The sequence below is a fragment of the Taudactylus pleione genome, unplaced genomic scaffold, assembly GCF_031769625.1.
Source record: "Taudactylus pleione unplaced genomic scaffold, aTauple2 ptg000314l, whole genome shotgun sequence".
Lineage (NCBI taxonomy): Eukaryota > Metazoa > Chordata > Amphibia > Anura > Myobatrachidae > Taudactylus > Taudactylus pleione.
Window position 1 is genome coordinate 17,845,891 of NW_028284715.1, and position 16,493 is coordinate 17,862,383.

Genomic DNA, 16,493 nt, shown 5'->3' on the forward strand with positions numbered 1-16,493 from the left:
TGAGTGCACTGCTACCTACAGAATCCACTATTCTGTGCTGTACTTCCATTTAGTTCCAGGGCAATTGCACACACATACTGTACACCAACTGGTATCACATTTCCAAGCACTGGTTATAATATATATATTATGGTGATATATGAGTAATGCCCGGAAATATATCATGTGCATGTAGTTCTTCTTCTGCTCTTTGTCACTTGTAATTCCGATGGTGCAGTAGACCACAATGCATCCTTGTACATTCCTCTATACGTAAATAAGATTCATTGTGCAGAAGTCAGCGCAGAGAGGACCGGCAGCAGCAACAGCAGCAGCGCAGCGACACAAGGAGCTGGCGCGCCCCCTCGCGGAAGCGCTGGTCACACACACTGTAGATGATCACATTGCAGCAGCTATTGCTTGCGAGAATCCAAAAGGCAAAGAAGGAAAAAGTGCACCACTGGTAGCCCAATACGTTGCCCACCACAAAGACAGCTATAGGGGTGAAGGAGGCTGTGAATGCCACAGTCAGGGTTCCAATGGTCTTTGCAGCCTTGATGTCTGAGAAGGAGACTTTGAGGGGCTCCTGGTCTGTCCCAGATAAGAGTTTCCTCCGGCGGGTATACTGGTGGATGGTGGTGAGGGACAAGGCGTTGATGATCAGTGTCCCCCCTAGGAGGCTGAAATCAAAGGCTGGGAAGAGTAAGAGTATCTGCCAGACGTGTGCAGGGGAGGCAGGAGCTGGGGCATAAGTGCACATCCTGCTGCAGAGGTTGTACTCCATCACTATGCCACCCTGGCTGAAGATCATGGGGATCATGGCAAGGAAGAAGCTAGCTGTCCAGGAGAGCAGGATCAGCAGCAGTGTCCTCCTCCTGGTGATCACCACTTCCTTGTGCAGGGGCTTCAGGATGGCAATGCTCCTCTCAATGGTGAGCAGGAAGATGGTGCTGATGGACACCAGGGTGCACCCAGCAAACACCGGACCGACCAGGTAGCAGGGGTGCCAGGAGCCCACAAAGAGCAACTCATCTGCGCTGGAAGTGTTCATAGAGAACAGTTTGACCTCCCCGTACACAGAGAAGGGCACCACCAAAATGCCTAGTGCCAGGTCTGCCACTGCCAGCGAGGTCTTCAGGTAGCCCTGTGGTGTGCGCAGCTGCTTGGTGCCCAGGATTACTGCCAGGATCACCAGGTTGCCCAGCAGTATGGCCAGGATCAGAGCGACCATAAAGCTGAGTGTGAATATGAAGTTGCCAGAGGAGCAGCAGCTGGTGCAGTTGGTGTGGTTGAGGTCTGTGAGCATCCTTCCACGGAGTCCGGGGAGTCTCTGCACTTTCTGCTCTGCTTACTCTACTCCCTGTCTCTGACACCTCACCTTCATCATCAGGAGCACCGCTCCTCCTCTGCTTTCTGCATCACTCTATCACTGTCTCCCAGTCATTCCCCTCTGCTCCTGCCTGACTGTAATACATCACCTGTATCTGCCTGATCCCCCTCCATACATCCACACATTAACCTTATGCCCCGTGCTCCACTAACTTCATTGTAACTCATACATATTCATTGCATGACATTTCATTCACTGTCACTTAATTCTAACTACTGTACAGCTTAGTCATCTCCCTATATCCAACTGTATCTTACTGTAACTGCTGTATATAATACTTATAATGCTCCAATGTCTATCATCTCTCTATAACTGCTGTATCTGACACTTATAATCCACTGTCTGTATAATCTCACTGTAACTGCTGTATATGACACTTATAAATAATGCTTCACTGTCTGTATAATCTCACTGTAACTGCTGTATATGACACTTATAATGCTCCACTGTCTGTATAATCTCACTGTAACTGCTGTATATGACACTTATAATGCTCCACTGTCTGTATAAGCTTACTGTAACTGCTGTATATGACACTTATAATGCTCCACTGTCTGTATAAGCTCACTGTAACTGCTGTATATGACACTTATAATGCTCCATTGTCTGTATAATCTATTTATAGCTGCTGTATATGACACATATAATGCTCCACTGTCTGTATAAGCTCATTGTAACTGCTGTATATGACATTTATAATGCTCCAATGTCTGTATAAACTCACTGTAACTGTTGTATATGACACTTATAATGCTCCACTGTCTGTATAAGCTCACTGTAACTGCTGTATGTGACACTTATAATGCTCCACTGTCTGTATAAGCTCACTGTAACTGCTGTATATGACATTTATAATGCTCCACTGTCTGTATCATCTCACTGTAACTGCTGTATATGACACTTATAAATAATGCTTCACTGTCTGTATAAGCTCACTGTAACTGCTGTATATTCCTTTTATCGTGCTCCACTGTCTCTATCACCTCACTGCAGTATATTCCTCTTATAATGCTTCACTATCTCTATCATCTCTCTGCGTGTAATTGCTGTATACTCCTCTTATCATGCTCCACATTCTCTTTCATATCACTGTAACTGTTGCATACTCCTCTTATCATGTTCTGCTGCCTCTATCATCCCACTGTAAGTGCTGAATACTTATCATGCTTTACCATCTCTATCATCTCACTGTAACTGCTGTATATTCCTCTTATCATAGTCTGCTGCCTCTATCATCCCAATGTCACTGCTATATACTCCTCTTATCATTCTTCGCCATCTCTATCTTCTCACTGTAGCTGCTGTATGCTCCTTTTATCATGCTCCACTGTCTCCATCATCTCACTGTAACTGCTGCATATTCATCTTATCATGCTCCACTGTCTCTACCATCTCACTGTAACTGCTGTATATTCATATTATCATGTTCTGCTGCCTCTATCACCCCACGTTAAGTGCTGATTACTTATCATGTTCTGCTGCCTCTATCATCTCACTGTAACTGCTGCATATTCATCTTATCATGCTCCACTGTCTCTATCATCTCACTGTAATTGCTGTATACTCCTCTTATCATGCTCCACAGTCTCTTATATAGCACTGTAACTGCTGCATACTCCTCTAATCATGCTCAACTGTCTCTATCATCTCACTGTAACTGCTGCATATTCATCTTACCATGTTCTGCTGCCTCTATCACCCCACGGTAAGTGCTGATTACTTATCATGCTCTGCTGCCTCTATCATCTCACTGTAACTGCTGCATACTCATCTTATCATGTTCTGCTGCCTCTATCACCCCACGGTAAGTGCTGAATACTTATCATGTTCTGCTGCCTCTATCATCTCACTGTAACTGCTGCATATTCATCTTATCATGCTCCACTGTCTCTATCATCTCACTGTAATTGCTGTATACTCCTCTTATCATGCTCCACAGTCTCTTATATAGCACTGTAACTGCTGCATACTCCTCTAAGCATGCTCAACTGTCTCTATCATCTCACTGTAACTGCTGTATATTACTTTTATCATGTTCTGCTGCCTCTATCATCTCACTGTAACTGCTGTATATTACTTTTATCATGTTCTGTTGCCTCTATCATCGTACTGTTAGTGCTGTATAATTATCATGCTTTACCATCTCTATCATCTTACTGTAACTGCTGTATACTCATCATGCTCCACTTTCTCTATCATCTCACTGTAACTGCTGAATATTCCTCTTATCATGCTCCATTGTTTCTATAATCTCACCAGGCCTGCCAAGAGCCGCGGCGGGCCCGAGTAACAGGGGGTGTGGCCTAATCGTGGGAGGTGTGGCTACGCCCCCTTCCCGGAAAAAAAAGCTTTGCAGCGCCACGTGCTGGGGAGAGGGGGGCGCTCTGAGCCCCCACCGCCCTGCTCAAAGCCAGGGGGCGCGATCAGTGTGATCGCTCCCCCTCCACAGGCATAGTAGACTGCTGTGGCTGCTGCTGAGAGGCCACGAGCAGTCTCCCACTGCAGCTCAGCACACGTGTGTTGGGCTGCTGTGAGGGAGGGGAGGGGGGTGGCGCCGGCCCCGGGCTCTCGCTGGGCCCCTCAGGAAGCCCGGGCCCGGGTAATCTGTACCCGCTCCCACCCCCTCTCGGCGCCCCTGAATCTCACTGTAACTGCTATATATTCCTCTTATTATGCTCCACTGTCTTCATATCATATCACTGTAACTTCTGTTTGTTTTCTTACCATGTTTCAATGTCTCTATAAACTCATTCAAACGCCTTTTATGCCAGACACATTCCTTTTCTTTTGCATTCGGCTTCTCTCCTTCTCCCATACAGTAATATGCCATTGTTCTTCTCTTCATGTCTCATAGGTTTTTGCCGTTCCCCATTCTCCCCTGTGCATTTACCCTTTATCTCCTGAGCCTGAGCGTGCAGTTATTGTTTAACTTTCCCTGGGTGTTACTTCTTCATGTGTACTTGCCAGAGACTGCAGGTTTCATTCAGAAAACTCACATATAGTGATGTGTGATCAGAGAGGAATACAGATTCCTCCTCTCTCTCCTATAGGCAGTAGGAGGTTCTGGGGCTGTGGGCAGCTGCTGCTGAATATCTGCAGGCACTTGTCAGTATTTCGGCACAGCACAGGGAAAGGCACTGAGAAGTAAAGGCTGCTTGGGGGGACATAATCACCTCTGCTTAAAAGAAAACAATGGCACAGACTGACCTAAAAATATGCATATGCAGTTCATTGTGTGCTTGCTCGGGGGAGTGAAGATAAACACATTGCACCATCCAAAATCCAAGCTGAAACCCTTGGACAAAGCATATTGCATTTATTTCTATCTCCTAACATTGAGATTTATCTGTGTTCCAGACCAGTGTCCCAATTAGCAATGTCTTCCATACGGGATGCAGTTATATTACCGGCGGCCGGAATGTCGGCCGTCGGAATCCCGACCCGGGGACTAAAAGTAGGCATTGAAATCCCGACACCAGCCAGCCGCCAGTATATCATACTCAACCCCATACATACACACATACAATTGCACATTATTGAGGCAGGTGTGGCAAAAAGTTAACATTCAGATAGTCGACATGGTCTGAATGTCGACATTGATATGTTCTCATGTCAACATGGTCATAATTTTGACATCGGCATTTCAACAGTGTTTTTCTCATATTTGAGTCCTAACCGCAGCCTAAACCTAATCCTAAACCTGACACTAATATGGAATGTCGACATTGTGAACATTTTCACTGTCGACATTTTGACAATGTTGACATTCAAACCACGTCTGAATGTCAACATAATTACTGCATACCGTTGAGGCATGTCTCCATTTTTAAAATCACTTTAATGTAAATTATTCACGGTATATCACATTGTCTGGCAGCATTCCTTAATACCAGGGGTGGGGAACCTTTTTTCTGCCGAGGGCCATTTTGATATATATAACCGTATTTGCCCGGCCGGTGCAGGCCACGACCATCCATGTGCCATCACACGGGGGCAGGGCCACTATCGCCGGTGATTACAGCAATGCCTGGAGCAGGATGCCATTCTAGGTACCCTGCTAGCCAGATGAGGTTAGCAGAAAAAAGCTCCGAGGGCCAGTCTAAATGATTCCAGGGGCCTTATACGGCCCCCGGGCCAGAGGTTCCCCATCCCTGCTTTATACCAAGGTTAGGTAACCCATGACTCTCCAATGGGGAACTAGTGTACATGTTCCAGTTCTCCTGGCAGCCTACTGCTGGCAGGATACGCTGGCATTTGCCATTCTCAGCAGTTGGAGAGCCAGTTGCCGTCTACGACTCATAGAGATGTTGTGGCTAAAAGTGCATGTTGGTACCTGTAGTTATATATTGGTTGTAGAGCCACATATTACCCAGCTGTGCTAATGCATAGAGATAGGGGCAGTTATTTTTATACAAGCCTGTTACAATTGGCATAGTCCTAAACAGGGCCGGCTCCAGCAGGAGCTGGGCCCTGTGCAGCGAGGGACCCAGAAGCCCCAAAACGGGGGTGTGGCTTAATTTCCATAGGCCATGCCCCCTAAATGACACTATTTGGAGGTGTGCCCATATGGCACGCCTCCCATTTAACGTCAGGCAGGGGGTGAGCCCAGCACTATGTCGGTAGCTGTGCAGCATCCATTCTTCTCCAGGGCCAGCACTGCCGCACAGGTGCGGTGGTGGAGGTGCCCGACCACCCACGGGTGGAACAGTGGGGCAGTGCCCGAAAAATGGGACTGTCCCGCTGAAAGCAGGAAAGGCTGGGAGGGGTGCGCCCTCTATGGGGTGGTACCGCACTGGTCAAAAAAGCCTTGAGCCGGCCCTGGTCCTAAAGTAGAACTGCCTAACTGAAGTTTTCCAGTAGTTACCAAAATGCATTGCAGGTTATGTATCAAACGCAGCTGACATGCTGAGTGAAAGTTCTTTGTTTTGCATTGAAGTGTCTGGATGCTCCACACGGCACACATCAAGAGGGGTATATTTATTAAGCATTGGGTTTTCTGCAGTTTTACCTGGCAGGTTTAAGAGCAATCATTTTTAATGAAAAAGAAGGCTTATTTTGCATGTAATATTATTGCCCTTTTAAATTCAGCTAAAATGTGGGGGTTTTGAAAACTGGCCACTTAATAAACACTCCCGTGAGATGCCCCCACCCTTGTAGTATGTATACGGGAAGGTACTGAACGCAACAAATGTATAATGCTGTATTTGTTCCCTTAAAAACTGCTCCTTTTAGTCTCATTTGTATCTTATATTAATTAGAGTGAGCGGACATCAGGACTGTATATATTACATGGAACAATATAATACATATTTTTTTTAATACATTGCTTGTAGTGTACCCGGAAAGCACTTCTCCGCCAAACTGCAAAACAGAGGCCCAATAACAACTCTCAATGAAAGTATAGGACACAACTTTAAGGCTAGCAGCTCTGAGCAAAAATAATGCAAACGTGTTCCATCAACTTGTTCTATAAAGTACTGCACCTTAGTGGAAACCTAGCAATACTACAATACATGCCTGGCCCTAAGTGTCTTTTGCAAAGCCATATTAAATCCCCTTGGGTCCTATGGTGAAACGCGTTGTATGGTGTGGCTTGTAACAAGCCCTGTCCTGTCTGTGTATGGCTGTCTGCTGTTCCTGACCAACTCAAGCCTACTACCATCAAGAAGGTAGTCATACTGTACATCTTTGGAAATTGGAGGAAAGTAAACAAAATAATTATTATTATGATACTTTATTTAATAATTAGTGTTACAGAGACAATATATAACATGATAAAGATGAGCTATTTAAAATGTTATGATGACCAATATTTATTGTCCCAGTCATGACCTGGACAATTTTATTTTTGAGATGGAAATAACAAAAAAGGTATTGTGTGTACTATTTATTTATTTTTATTTATTTATTAACAGTTTCTTATATAGCGCAACATATTCCGTTGCGCTTTACAATTGTAAGCATTAATATAACAAAACTGGATAATAACAGACAGATATATAGGTAGGAAGGCCCTGCTCGCAAGCTTACAATCTATAGGGAAATAGGCATTGATACACAAGGATAGGTGCTATATATAGCAATTTTGGTCCAGCCAGAATGCACAGTTTCTTGGTTGGCTGCATGATCCAGTCACACAGGAATGTCGACCAAATGTCATGAGGATGTGAGATTGTGTGTGGACTGTAAAAGGGGATGTAATTAGATATGGAGCTATGAAGGTTATGTGGGAGGTTCTGGAATCTGATAAGCTTGCCTGAAGAGGTGAGTTTTCAGGGAACGCTTGTAGGATTGGAGACTAGAGGAAAGTCTTATTGTGCGAGGTAGGTTATTCCATAGAGTGGATGCAGCGTGAAGAAAGTCCTGTAACCGTGAATGGGATCAAGTAATGCATGGGGATGAAAGACGTAGATCTTGTGCTGAGCGTAGAGGTCAGGTTGGGAGATATTTTGAGATGAGTGAAGAGATGTATGTTGGTGTGGTTTGGTTAATAGCCTCATGCGTAAGTGAAAGTATTTTGTATTGAATATGGTAGAAAACCGGCAACCAGTGGAGGGACTGACAGAGTGGGGCAGCAGAAGAAGAATGTTTCGCAAGGAAGATAAGCCTTGCAGCTGCATTCATAATGGATTGTAATGGTGATAGCCTGTTTTTGGGAAGACCAGTAAGGAGGCTATTGCAATAGTCAATGCGGGAAATAATAAGTGGATTAGAGTTTTTGCAGTGTCTTGTGTGAGATATGGTCGAATTTTGGATATGTTTTTTAAATGTATGTAACATGATCTTGAGTCAGATTGAATATGGGGAACAAAGGATAGTTCAGAGTCAAGGATGACACCAAGGCAGCGAGCTTGTGCGGCGGCGTGGATGTTCGAGGTATCAACAGTGATAGAGAGATCAGGTTGGTAACTGTTATTGGCCGGTGGAAATATAATTAATTCTGTTTTAGAAATATTAAGTTTCAGGTGGCGAGATGACATCCAAGATGAAATGGCAGAAAGACATTCAGTGACACGGACCAATACAGATGGAGATAAATCTGGAGAGGATAGGTAGATTTGAGTATCATCCGCATACAGATGGTACTGAAATCCAAAAGAGCGGATTAGTTTGCCAAGAGAGGTGGTATAGATTGAGAATAGTAGAGGACCTAAGACAGAGCCTTGCGGTACTCCAACTGATAGAGGTAGCAAAGGAGGCAGAATCAGAAAAACGAACAGTAAAAGAGCGATCAGATAGGTAGGAAGAAAACCAAGAAAGAGCTGTGTCCTTAAGACCTAGGGATTGCAGTGTTTGTATGAGAAGAGTGTGGTCAACAGTGTCAAAAGCAGCAGAGAGATCTAGAAGAATTAGGAGTGAGTAATGGCCTTTAGCCTTGGCAGTGACAAGATCATTTACTACCTTAGTCAGTGCTGTCTCTGTGGAGTGTTGGGAACGAAAGCCGGACTGAAGTGGGTCCAATAAGTTGTGTGAGTTAAGAAAGTGTGTGAGGCGGGTGTAGACAAGTCTCTCAAGTAGCTTGGAGGGGCATGGGAGCTGGGAGATAGGATGGTAATTTGAAAGAGAATTAGGTTTTTTCAGAATGGGAGTAATCACTTCGTGCTTGAACAGTGATGGAAAGTTGCCAGTAGAAAGAGAAAGATTACAGATTTTAGTTAGGGTTGGGATAAGCACAGGAGACAGAGCTTTACTGATTTGTCAGGGTATAGGATCTAGAGGAGAGGTAATAGAGTATTAGGATGAGAAGAGTGTAGATACTTCATCTTCGTTTGTGAGATCAAATGAAGAGAATGTGCTAGAGGGTTCAGGTAGGGAATTGAGCAGGTCACTAGCTGAGGAAGAGTCTACCATTTCATTTTGGATCTTATCAATCTTGTCCCTAAAATAGGAAGCAAGATCTTGTGCACAAATAGTAGCAGGTGGTTTGGGTGATGGAGGGGTAAGAAGCATTTTAAGTGTATTAAAAAGTTGCTTGGGGTTAGACGCTTGAGCAGAGATTAGAGATTGGAAATATGTTTGTTTGGCAGTGTCCAGAGCAGTACGATAAGAGTTGTAGATAGTCTTATATGTGAGGAAGTCACTTGGAGTATGAGACTTTCGCCACTGACGTTCAACTTTACGCGAGAGTTTTTGTAGATGCCTTGTTAAGCTAGAATGCCACGGTTGACGTCTAACTCTACGTGGTGTGCGATGGGTAGCTGGAGCTACTTCATCGAGGGCTTTTTCTAGAATCTGGTTTAGGTGTGATGCAGCAGTCTCAGGAGAAGTGAATGTAGAAATTGGTGAAAGTTGTTGTTGTAGAGAGGTAGATAGTTGTTGAAGGTTAATGGCATTCATTTTTCTACGGGTTTTAGGTTTAGGTTTGATTGATTTCAATGATGTTGATGTAATGGAGGAGAGTGTGCAGGTGATAAGGTTGTGATCTGAGAGAGGGAAAGGAGCATTAGTGAAATCAGAAACTGAGCATAGTCTGGTGAATACAAGATCAAGACAGTGGCCCTCCTGATGAGTAGAGGAGTCAGTCCATTGGGAGAGGCAAAGAGAGGATGTTAAAGAGATTAGTTTGGAGGCATGAGGAGATTGTGGATTGTCAATGGGGATATTGAAATCACCCATAATGATGGTGGAGATGTCTGAGGATAGAAAGTGAGGGAGGCAGGCAGAAAAGTGTTCCAGAAATTGTTGAGGTGGCCCAGGTGGGCAATAGATAACAGCAACTCGCAGAGAGAAAGGGGTGAAAGTCCTGATAGAATGTACTTCAAATGATGTAAATGTGAGTGAAGGTACCTGTGGGAGAATTGTGTATGTGAAAGATTGGGAGAGTAATGTTCCTACCCCACCTCCTTTACAATTACCAGGCCTGGAGGTGTGTAAGAAGTGTAGGTTACCATGTGAAAGTGCAGCAGGGGAGACAGTGTCTGATTGTGTAAGCCATGTTTCTGTTATTGCCAGAAGGTTGAGGTTAGTTGAGATAAAGAGATCGTGGATGGATGTTAGCTTATTGCAGACAGAGCTTGCATTCCATAAGGCACATTTTAGTGAATTGGAGGGTGAAGGGAGGCATGCAATGTTTATGAGGTTAGCTGGATTTATAGTTCGTTGTGGGTGTGGAATGTGGGTTGGGCCTGGATTTGGTGATATGTCACCAGCTAATAGAAGCAGCAGGAGAGAGAAATAAATATAATTGTTGCATTTGTCTGAAAGATTTTTATGGCGACAGGTTGTGGATGTTATTGTCAGTGTGTATAGATAAGTTAAAAGCTCATGTGTGTTCATAAGTGGTGAGTAGATTAATGAGGTAGCAATATGTACAGAAGGGTGAGCTGCAGGGAGAGTAAAGGATGTAGTAGCCTTAGAGATGATTCCATGAAGTGAGATTATAAAAAGAAGTTTTTGATACATTGTCTTTTTTGTATTTGGAAAAATAAAATTTTCTAAGTGATGGGTTTGTAATTACCTGGTCTTCGATGTTGTTCAATGTTTTTCAACTGTTATTTAACTGTTCACAAGCACTGCCGCTATACTTGCCAAATAGCCTTTCTGGTGCAAGCATTTTGAAACCCCGCTATAGAAATCTGAGATCATCCTGTCTGGCGACATTGAGGTGCGCAGCTCGTTTAACTTTAGCATCACGAACACCAACTGATTGCGTTGTCCATGGAAAGGAGCTGCTAGGTGCCAAATGGTGAGCCGTAGCGCAAATAGTAAGAGACTCTCATCATATGAAGCCTAAGTATAGTACTGTAGGGGAAACGGGGGTTAGATACACTAAGCGGCATATTCAATTTTGTGCAAGAACAGCAAAAATCCCACATCTGCGGGGTTTTGCCTGCAGGTGCAGGATTTTTACTATTAGATTAGGAACAGTGTTTTTTACTTTTTGCGCGCTGGGAGGTTTTTTTTCCCTAAAATCCCCAAAAAAGGAAAAAAGGCCGGTAAATGCTCTGGGTCCCCGGCGGCACCCCTCCTAATGACTAATTAAGTAATACCTTCTGAAGTGCTGTCTTCTGCATCCAGTGTCGGAACACGGTCTCCTGCAGCCGCGGTGAGTATGTCAGTGTGTGTGACTGTGTATGAGTGAGTGTGTGTGACCCACGGTGTATGTGTACCCCCTCAAGTTCAGTGTGTCCCCCCAGAATGGGCACTGGGAGAACTACATCTCCCAGCAGCCCTTGCCCCTCCCAACAGCCCCTGGAGCCTCCCAGCAGCCCCCTCTCCAGTGAGAAGATAGAGGGGAGGCCACTGGGAGCTGCGGAGACCACCGGAGACCCCCGGGCAGGTAAGTGTAGAAATGTTTTTTATTTTTACGCGGCGCAGCGTTTTCAGAGCTGAAACACCTTTTTTTAACTGGATACTGCGGTATCGGTAGTGCGCATACCCGCGGTAAACCAAATTGTCTTTTACCTCACTAAACCTCGCGTATAATTGAATATGCCCCGAAGAAAGAGAAAAAGAGGATGTTTTTTTCAAGGCGCATTTTAATTAAAATATATAACTTTTACCAGCGCAACATGTTAAAAGCAAGAGATGGATACTAAAAATTTGTATCTGAAAAAGTGAGTAATTTCATTGGTGTCCCGCTGTGTATTTCTTTTATAATATTTGAGTGTGTTGCAATTATCTTGCTTGTGTGTGTGTACGATTGGAATTTTTCAGCAGTAATGAAGCATAAATAATAATCAGAGCATAGGTCCTTCATATAATTGAGGCTTACAGGGGGAATATATACTGTAGAATCCAGCTGTACAACTAATATGAAAATTGTTTGATATCCTGTACTTAGTAATAGGTTAAGGGGCAAAAATAAATGCACATTACATATCCTTACTCAGTATAATACTCATATTGAGGTAGATGTACTAAAGATGTACTAAGCCTTGGATAGAAATAAAGGAGAAAGAGATAAAGCACCAACCGATCAGCTTCTGTCACCTAATGTACACCTAGGGGTAAATTTACTAAAGTGAGAGTTTTTAGAAGTGAGTTTTAAAAGGGATATTGCCCATAGCAACCAATCAGATTCTGTCACCTAATGTACACCTAGTTTCCAACTGTCTATTTTACACATAATTATATTTATTGTAGATGACATTGTTGCTATACGTGTGATAAGAAGTCTCTAACTTCACAAATTTAGTTGTATCCCAAATACTTTGACTATTTCCAGTCTATTATTGTGGTGATCATTACACCCACCAAGAGAGATCAAATTGTGTAGCAAAACTTCCTAACATACAGAATGTTGCTCTGATATGAGCTCTGTAAGTCCAGGGTTATTATACTAAGATACGATAAAGTGCATATTAATATTTGATTCCCTATTACTACCATGAAAATGGGATATTAGAACCAGTGCACATGAGAGGTTTATCAAAACTTCCTGATATTCAGATTGTTGCTCTAGTACCAGCTAATTACAGGATTATTATATTAAGTGACAAAGTGCATATTAATATCTGATGCCCAACTGCTGTCATAAAGAGGGAACATTAAAAGGTATAGGAATTCATCTACGCATCCAAGGTAAATATCTCAACTTCCTGATGTACAGAACGTTACTCCCAATGGGGTCTATTTATTAACATTATTTTTGCTAAAATAAAGTAAAATAGGGTGTTTTCACACCCATTTCACATTATTTTAGTTTCACATCTTTTTAGTAAGCAGATCGCATTTCCCATAATTGTAATGTGACCTAGCCAGATTTACTAAAAATAAAATGTGAAAAAATACCAGGTGAAGCCCTGTAATAATAGCGCCACCTAGAGATGGCATTATGCAGGGATTCCCACTGTTCCCCGACTCCTGCGAGGGGAGGGTGGCTGCGAAGGGGGCGGGGTGCTGTAGCCGGCAGCAGTGCATGCGTAGACACATTCTCCCTGTGTTCTTATACAGCCAGTTGTCAGTACTTCTAACGAAAGTCACTGATATGCTACTTCAAGCAAAATGGTTCCCTTTATCCACTGGTATATTTCAGTCTAACCGACTCACCTCCTCAGACGTCACCCATATGAGGAAAAGAGAGAGAACCGGAGCATCAGGTGCAGGCATGCAATGGTGCTGTCATATACAAGGTGTATTGTGCAGACTTACCCGGATTCTGTCGTGGGTCCGCTGGTACACCTGCAATCCTTGCTCCACGGTCCAGTGTGTGTGGGTATAGGGGTAGATGTTGGTCCGGCTAGACCATATATACACTATAAACGTGGATGTATGGGAGTAAAAACACACATGTGGTGATCATCTCCGGTGGTCTCCCGGCATCGGAAAAATTACAGGCGTAGATTTAGATGCCTGTCATTTAACCCTCGCCAGGATAGAGCAGTCGGGAAGCCGGCTGTCAGGCTTACGTCAGCCGGCTTCCCGATTGCATCCCTTGCATAATGGGTTCTACAACAGGGGGCACTTTATAAGGGGCACTACTACTGGAAGCATTAAGGTGCATATGGAATGGAAAGGAATGTTCTCAAAGTGACGAGAAACGGTGGTGTGTTATGTTGACACCCCCCATTTTTCAGTGGTACAGCCCCTTGTGGCATGGCCACACCGACTTTTATGGTGCTCCATTTTTCATCTTTCCCTGGTCTCCAAATATGCTAGTTACGCCACTGGTCTTTAAAGAAGATATGATTTTGTATGTATGGGGGAATGGATATCCGCGGAGATAGAGAAGGGCTGCAGGGGCAAAAGGAGCAAAGAGGGCTTCCTCTAATGAATGAATTGTTAAATGTTCACAATTTAGAAGTCAGTCAGACACATAGCAGAAAAAACTGCCTTTGAAAATGCGCGGATGTCAGGGAGACCCAAGCCACTTCATTTCCGTGCTTGAATTAAATGAAGCCAGGAAATCTTAGGTTTTTTTAGATTGGCAGATAAATTTGAAAGCTTTGGAGCATACATTAATGTCTGCCGTAAGGCGGGTATCCACTACCCGACAGTGAAAAGACTGAATGATAACGATATCGTTATCATTCAGTCGTTCACTACACTGCAGGGTGCCCACACTGAACGATATGTCGTTCAGTGCAGGCACAATCAATCATCTGCAAACATGCTGAACCTGACGATATCATCAGGTTGACCAGCATGTTTGCACTGATAGATTTCTAAAAGATGTCTAAAAGACCAAATTTTCAAACGATGTTCAAACGATTATCAATTGATTATCGAACGATATCGATATCATTATTGTTCAATCACTCATTTTAATCGTCTAGTGGATAGGCACCTTTAGACAAAGCTAGTGGTAGCGTTTGAATGCAGAGAGTTTGGGCAATAATAATTATAAAATTCATTAGTCAGTCCGTCTGGACCAGGGGCCTTGAGCGTTTTTGCTGGAGGTGGGGACCCCCCAATAAAAAGTTCCCCCCTCCAGGGCACCCCATGCCTGGGCTGATAGGGAGTGGGTGCTGAGTGTAAAAAAAAAAGAGATGAGGTCCCAGCAAGCCTCCCCCCTATGCTGGTACTTGGAGAACAACAAGTACCAGACTCTCACACCGAAGGTGGTAATATTTTATACACATACACTCATTCTCTCACTCACACTCACATGCCAGTCAAACTATTACATTTGCGACTTGCGGGATAAACTCGTGCCTTCAAAATGCGCGCAAATAAACTCGCACCCTATTACATTCCGCCCAAGATACCATTTGTGTGGGTACAGCATATTGATGTAGGAGCGTGACCAGCACATAAATCTGAAAAATAGGATCAGCACAAGGTTGAGCAAACCTCAGTGGCCTTAGCGTTAAACTACTTGTGCAGCGTCAATGTTTAATTACTTGTTTATAGCATTTATTAGTCGTATTTATTCGATATATAATAGATACAAATTGGTCAACATCGATGTTGTGTCTCTATAAATCACACCTTTACTAACAGACAAATTTTGTGTTTGTTTTTAATTATTAGTAAATGTGTGATTAAGCCCCAGAAACACAACAACATTGATGTTGATTGATTTTGAATGATTTTCAATCGATCAAAATCAATTAAAATCAACCTTTAGTTAATATACCCCATATTGTCTTTGTCGATAAAATAAGCTAAATTATATCTGGCAGAAATGTGTCTCTGTAGTATTTGACTTCTGCACATGAAATCTATTTTGTAGTGACTCTAATAACTTACATACATACAGTACAGTTTAAGGGATCTTTTGTTGTATGCTGTAATGACTATTGCACTCATGTCTTCTGATTAGTTTTAGTGATATTCCATTAAAAAAAAATAAAAAAAAAATAGAAAATACAATTTCATTGTTCTGTTACCAGCTTTCAAACCTCAAAAGTTCTTTGAAGAGCTGAAGCTGAATACACATTATATTATAATGGATGTGTGGAAATTGGCTGTTATGAATGCACTTTACCTTACAATAAATATTTCAGCATAGAAAAGAACCTGTGAAGTTTGAGATCTGATGAAATGTCACAGAAAACGGTCTGTCCTTATTACGTGCACATAATAATGTGTGCTGCATTAATATGATATCATGCATTTCCACCTTTCTCCTGAAAACAAAAGATAATGGTTATTATTTTCATATGTTCTGTTGTTTTTGTATTGACACGCAGAATGATTTTTTGGCCAACTGTTCTTTTTTTTTCTTCATGTCAAGAAAGTGACATGATTAATATATATATTCTTATAAAATTGGTCCCTGCTCTTAATTAGGTCATAACACACGTTTGCATGAAGACCTAATTGCAACTGTGGCATGTGCATGTCACACCTAATGTGCTTGGTGTGCTCCTCACTTCCTACTGCGTGTGTCATGCTCATTAGGCGTGACAGGCACGCACATACAGCACCAACATCAGAGAAGAGGACTAGGGACAGGTCGGGGTACTAAGTATAAGGGGTCAGGACTATCGGACATGGAAGTGGGCAGGGAAGAGAGGGGACGTGGACAGGGGTTGCTGAGGAGACCAGAAAATGCCAGGTCCATTTATTTGTGCAAGCTCTAGTCTTCCTGTTCTCCCAACGAGGCGCCTTCATGCCCTGTACCAAGATGGTTGTTGAGCTTCACAGAGCATGTGCAGGGGCCATCTTGTCTGTACTGTGTAGAATGACATGGTGGGAGACAGAAGTATCCTACTTAGCTGCTATGAGAGACCAGGTT

At 43.2% G+C, this 16,493-nt stretch overlaps 1 protein-coding gene across 1 annotated transcript; it reads right to left on the reverse strand.

Moving 5' to 3' along the window:
- Positions 1–277: 277 nt before the first annotated feature.
- On the reverse strand, positions 278–1,285 carry LOC148510678 (rhodopsin, GQ-coupled-like). The gene has a single exon (XM_088442562.1). The coding sequence runs from the start codon at positions 1,283–1,285 to the stop codon at positions 278–280; it is 1,008 nt and encodes a 335-aa protein (XP_088298688.1).
- Positions 1,286–16,493: the final 15,208 nt, after the last annotated feature.

Excerpts from the sequence above, each read along its gene's own strand:
- LOC148510678 (XM_088442562.1), bottom strand. The coding sequence starts at position 1,285 with ATGCTCACAGACCTCAACCACACCAACTGCACCAGCTGCTGCTCCTCT.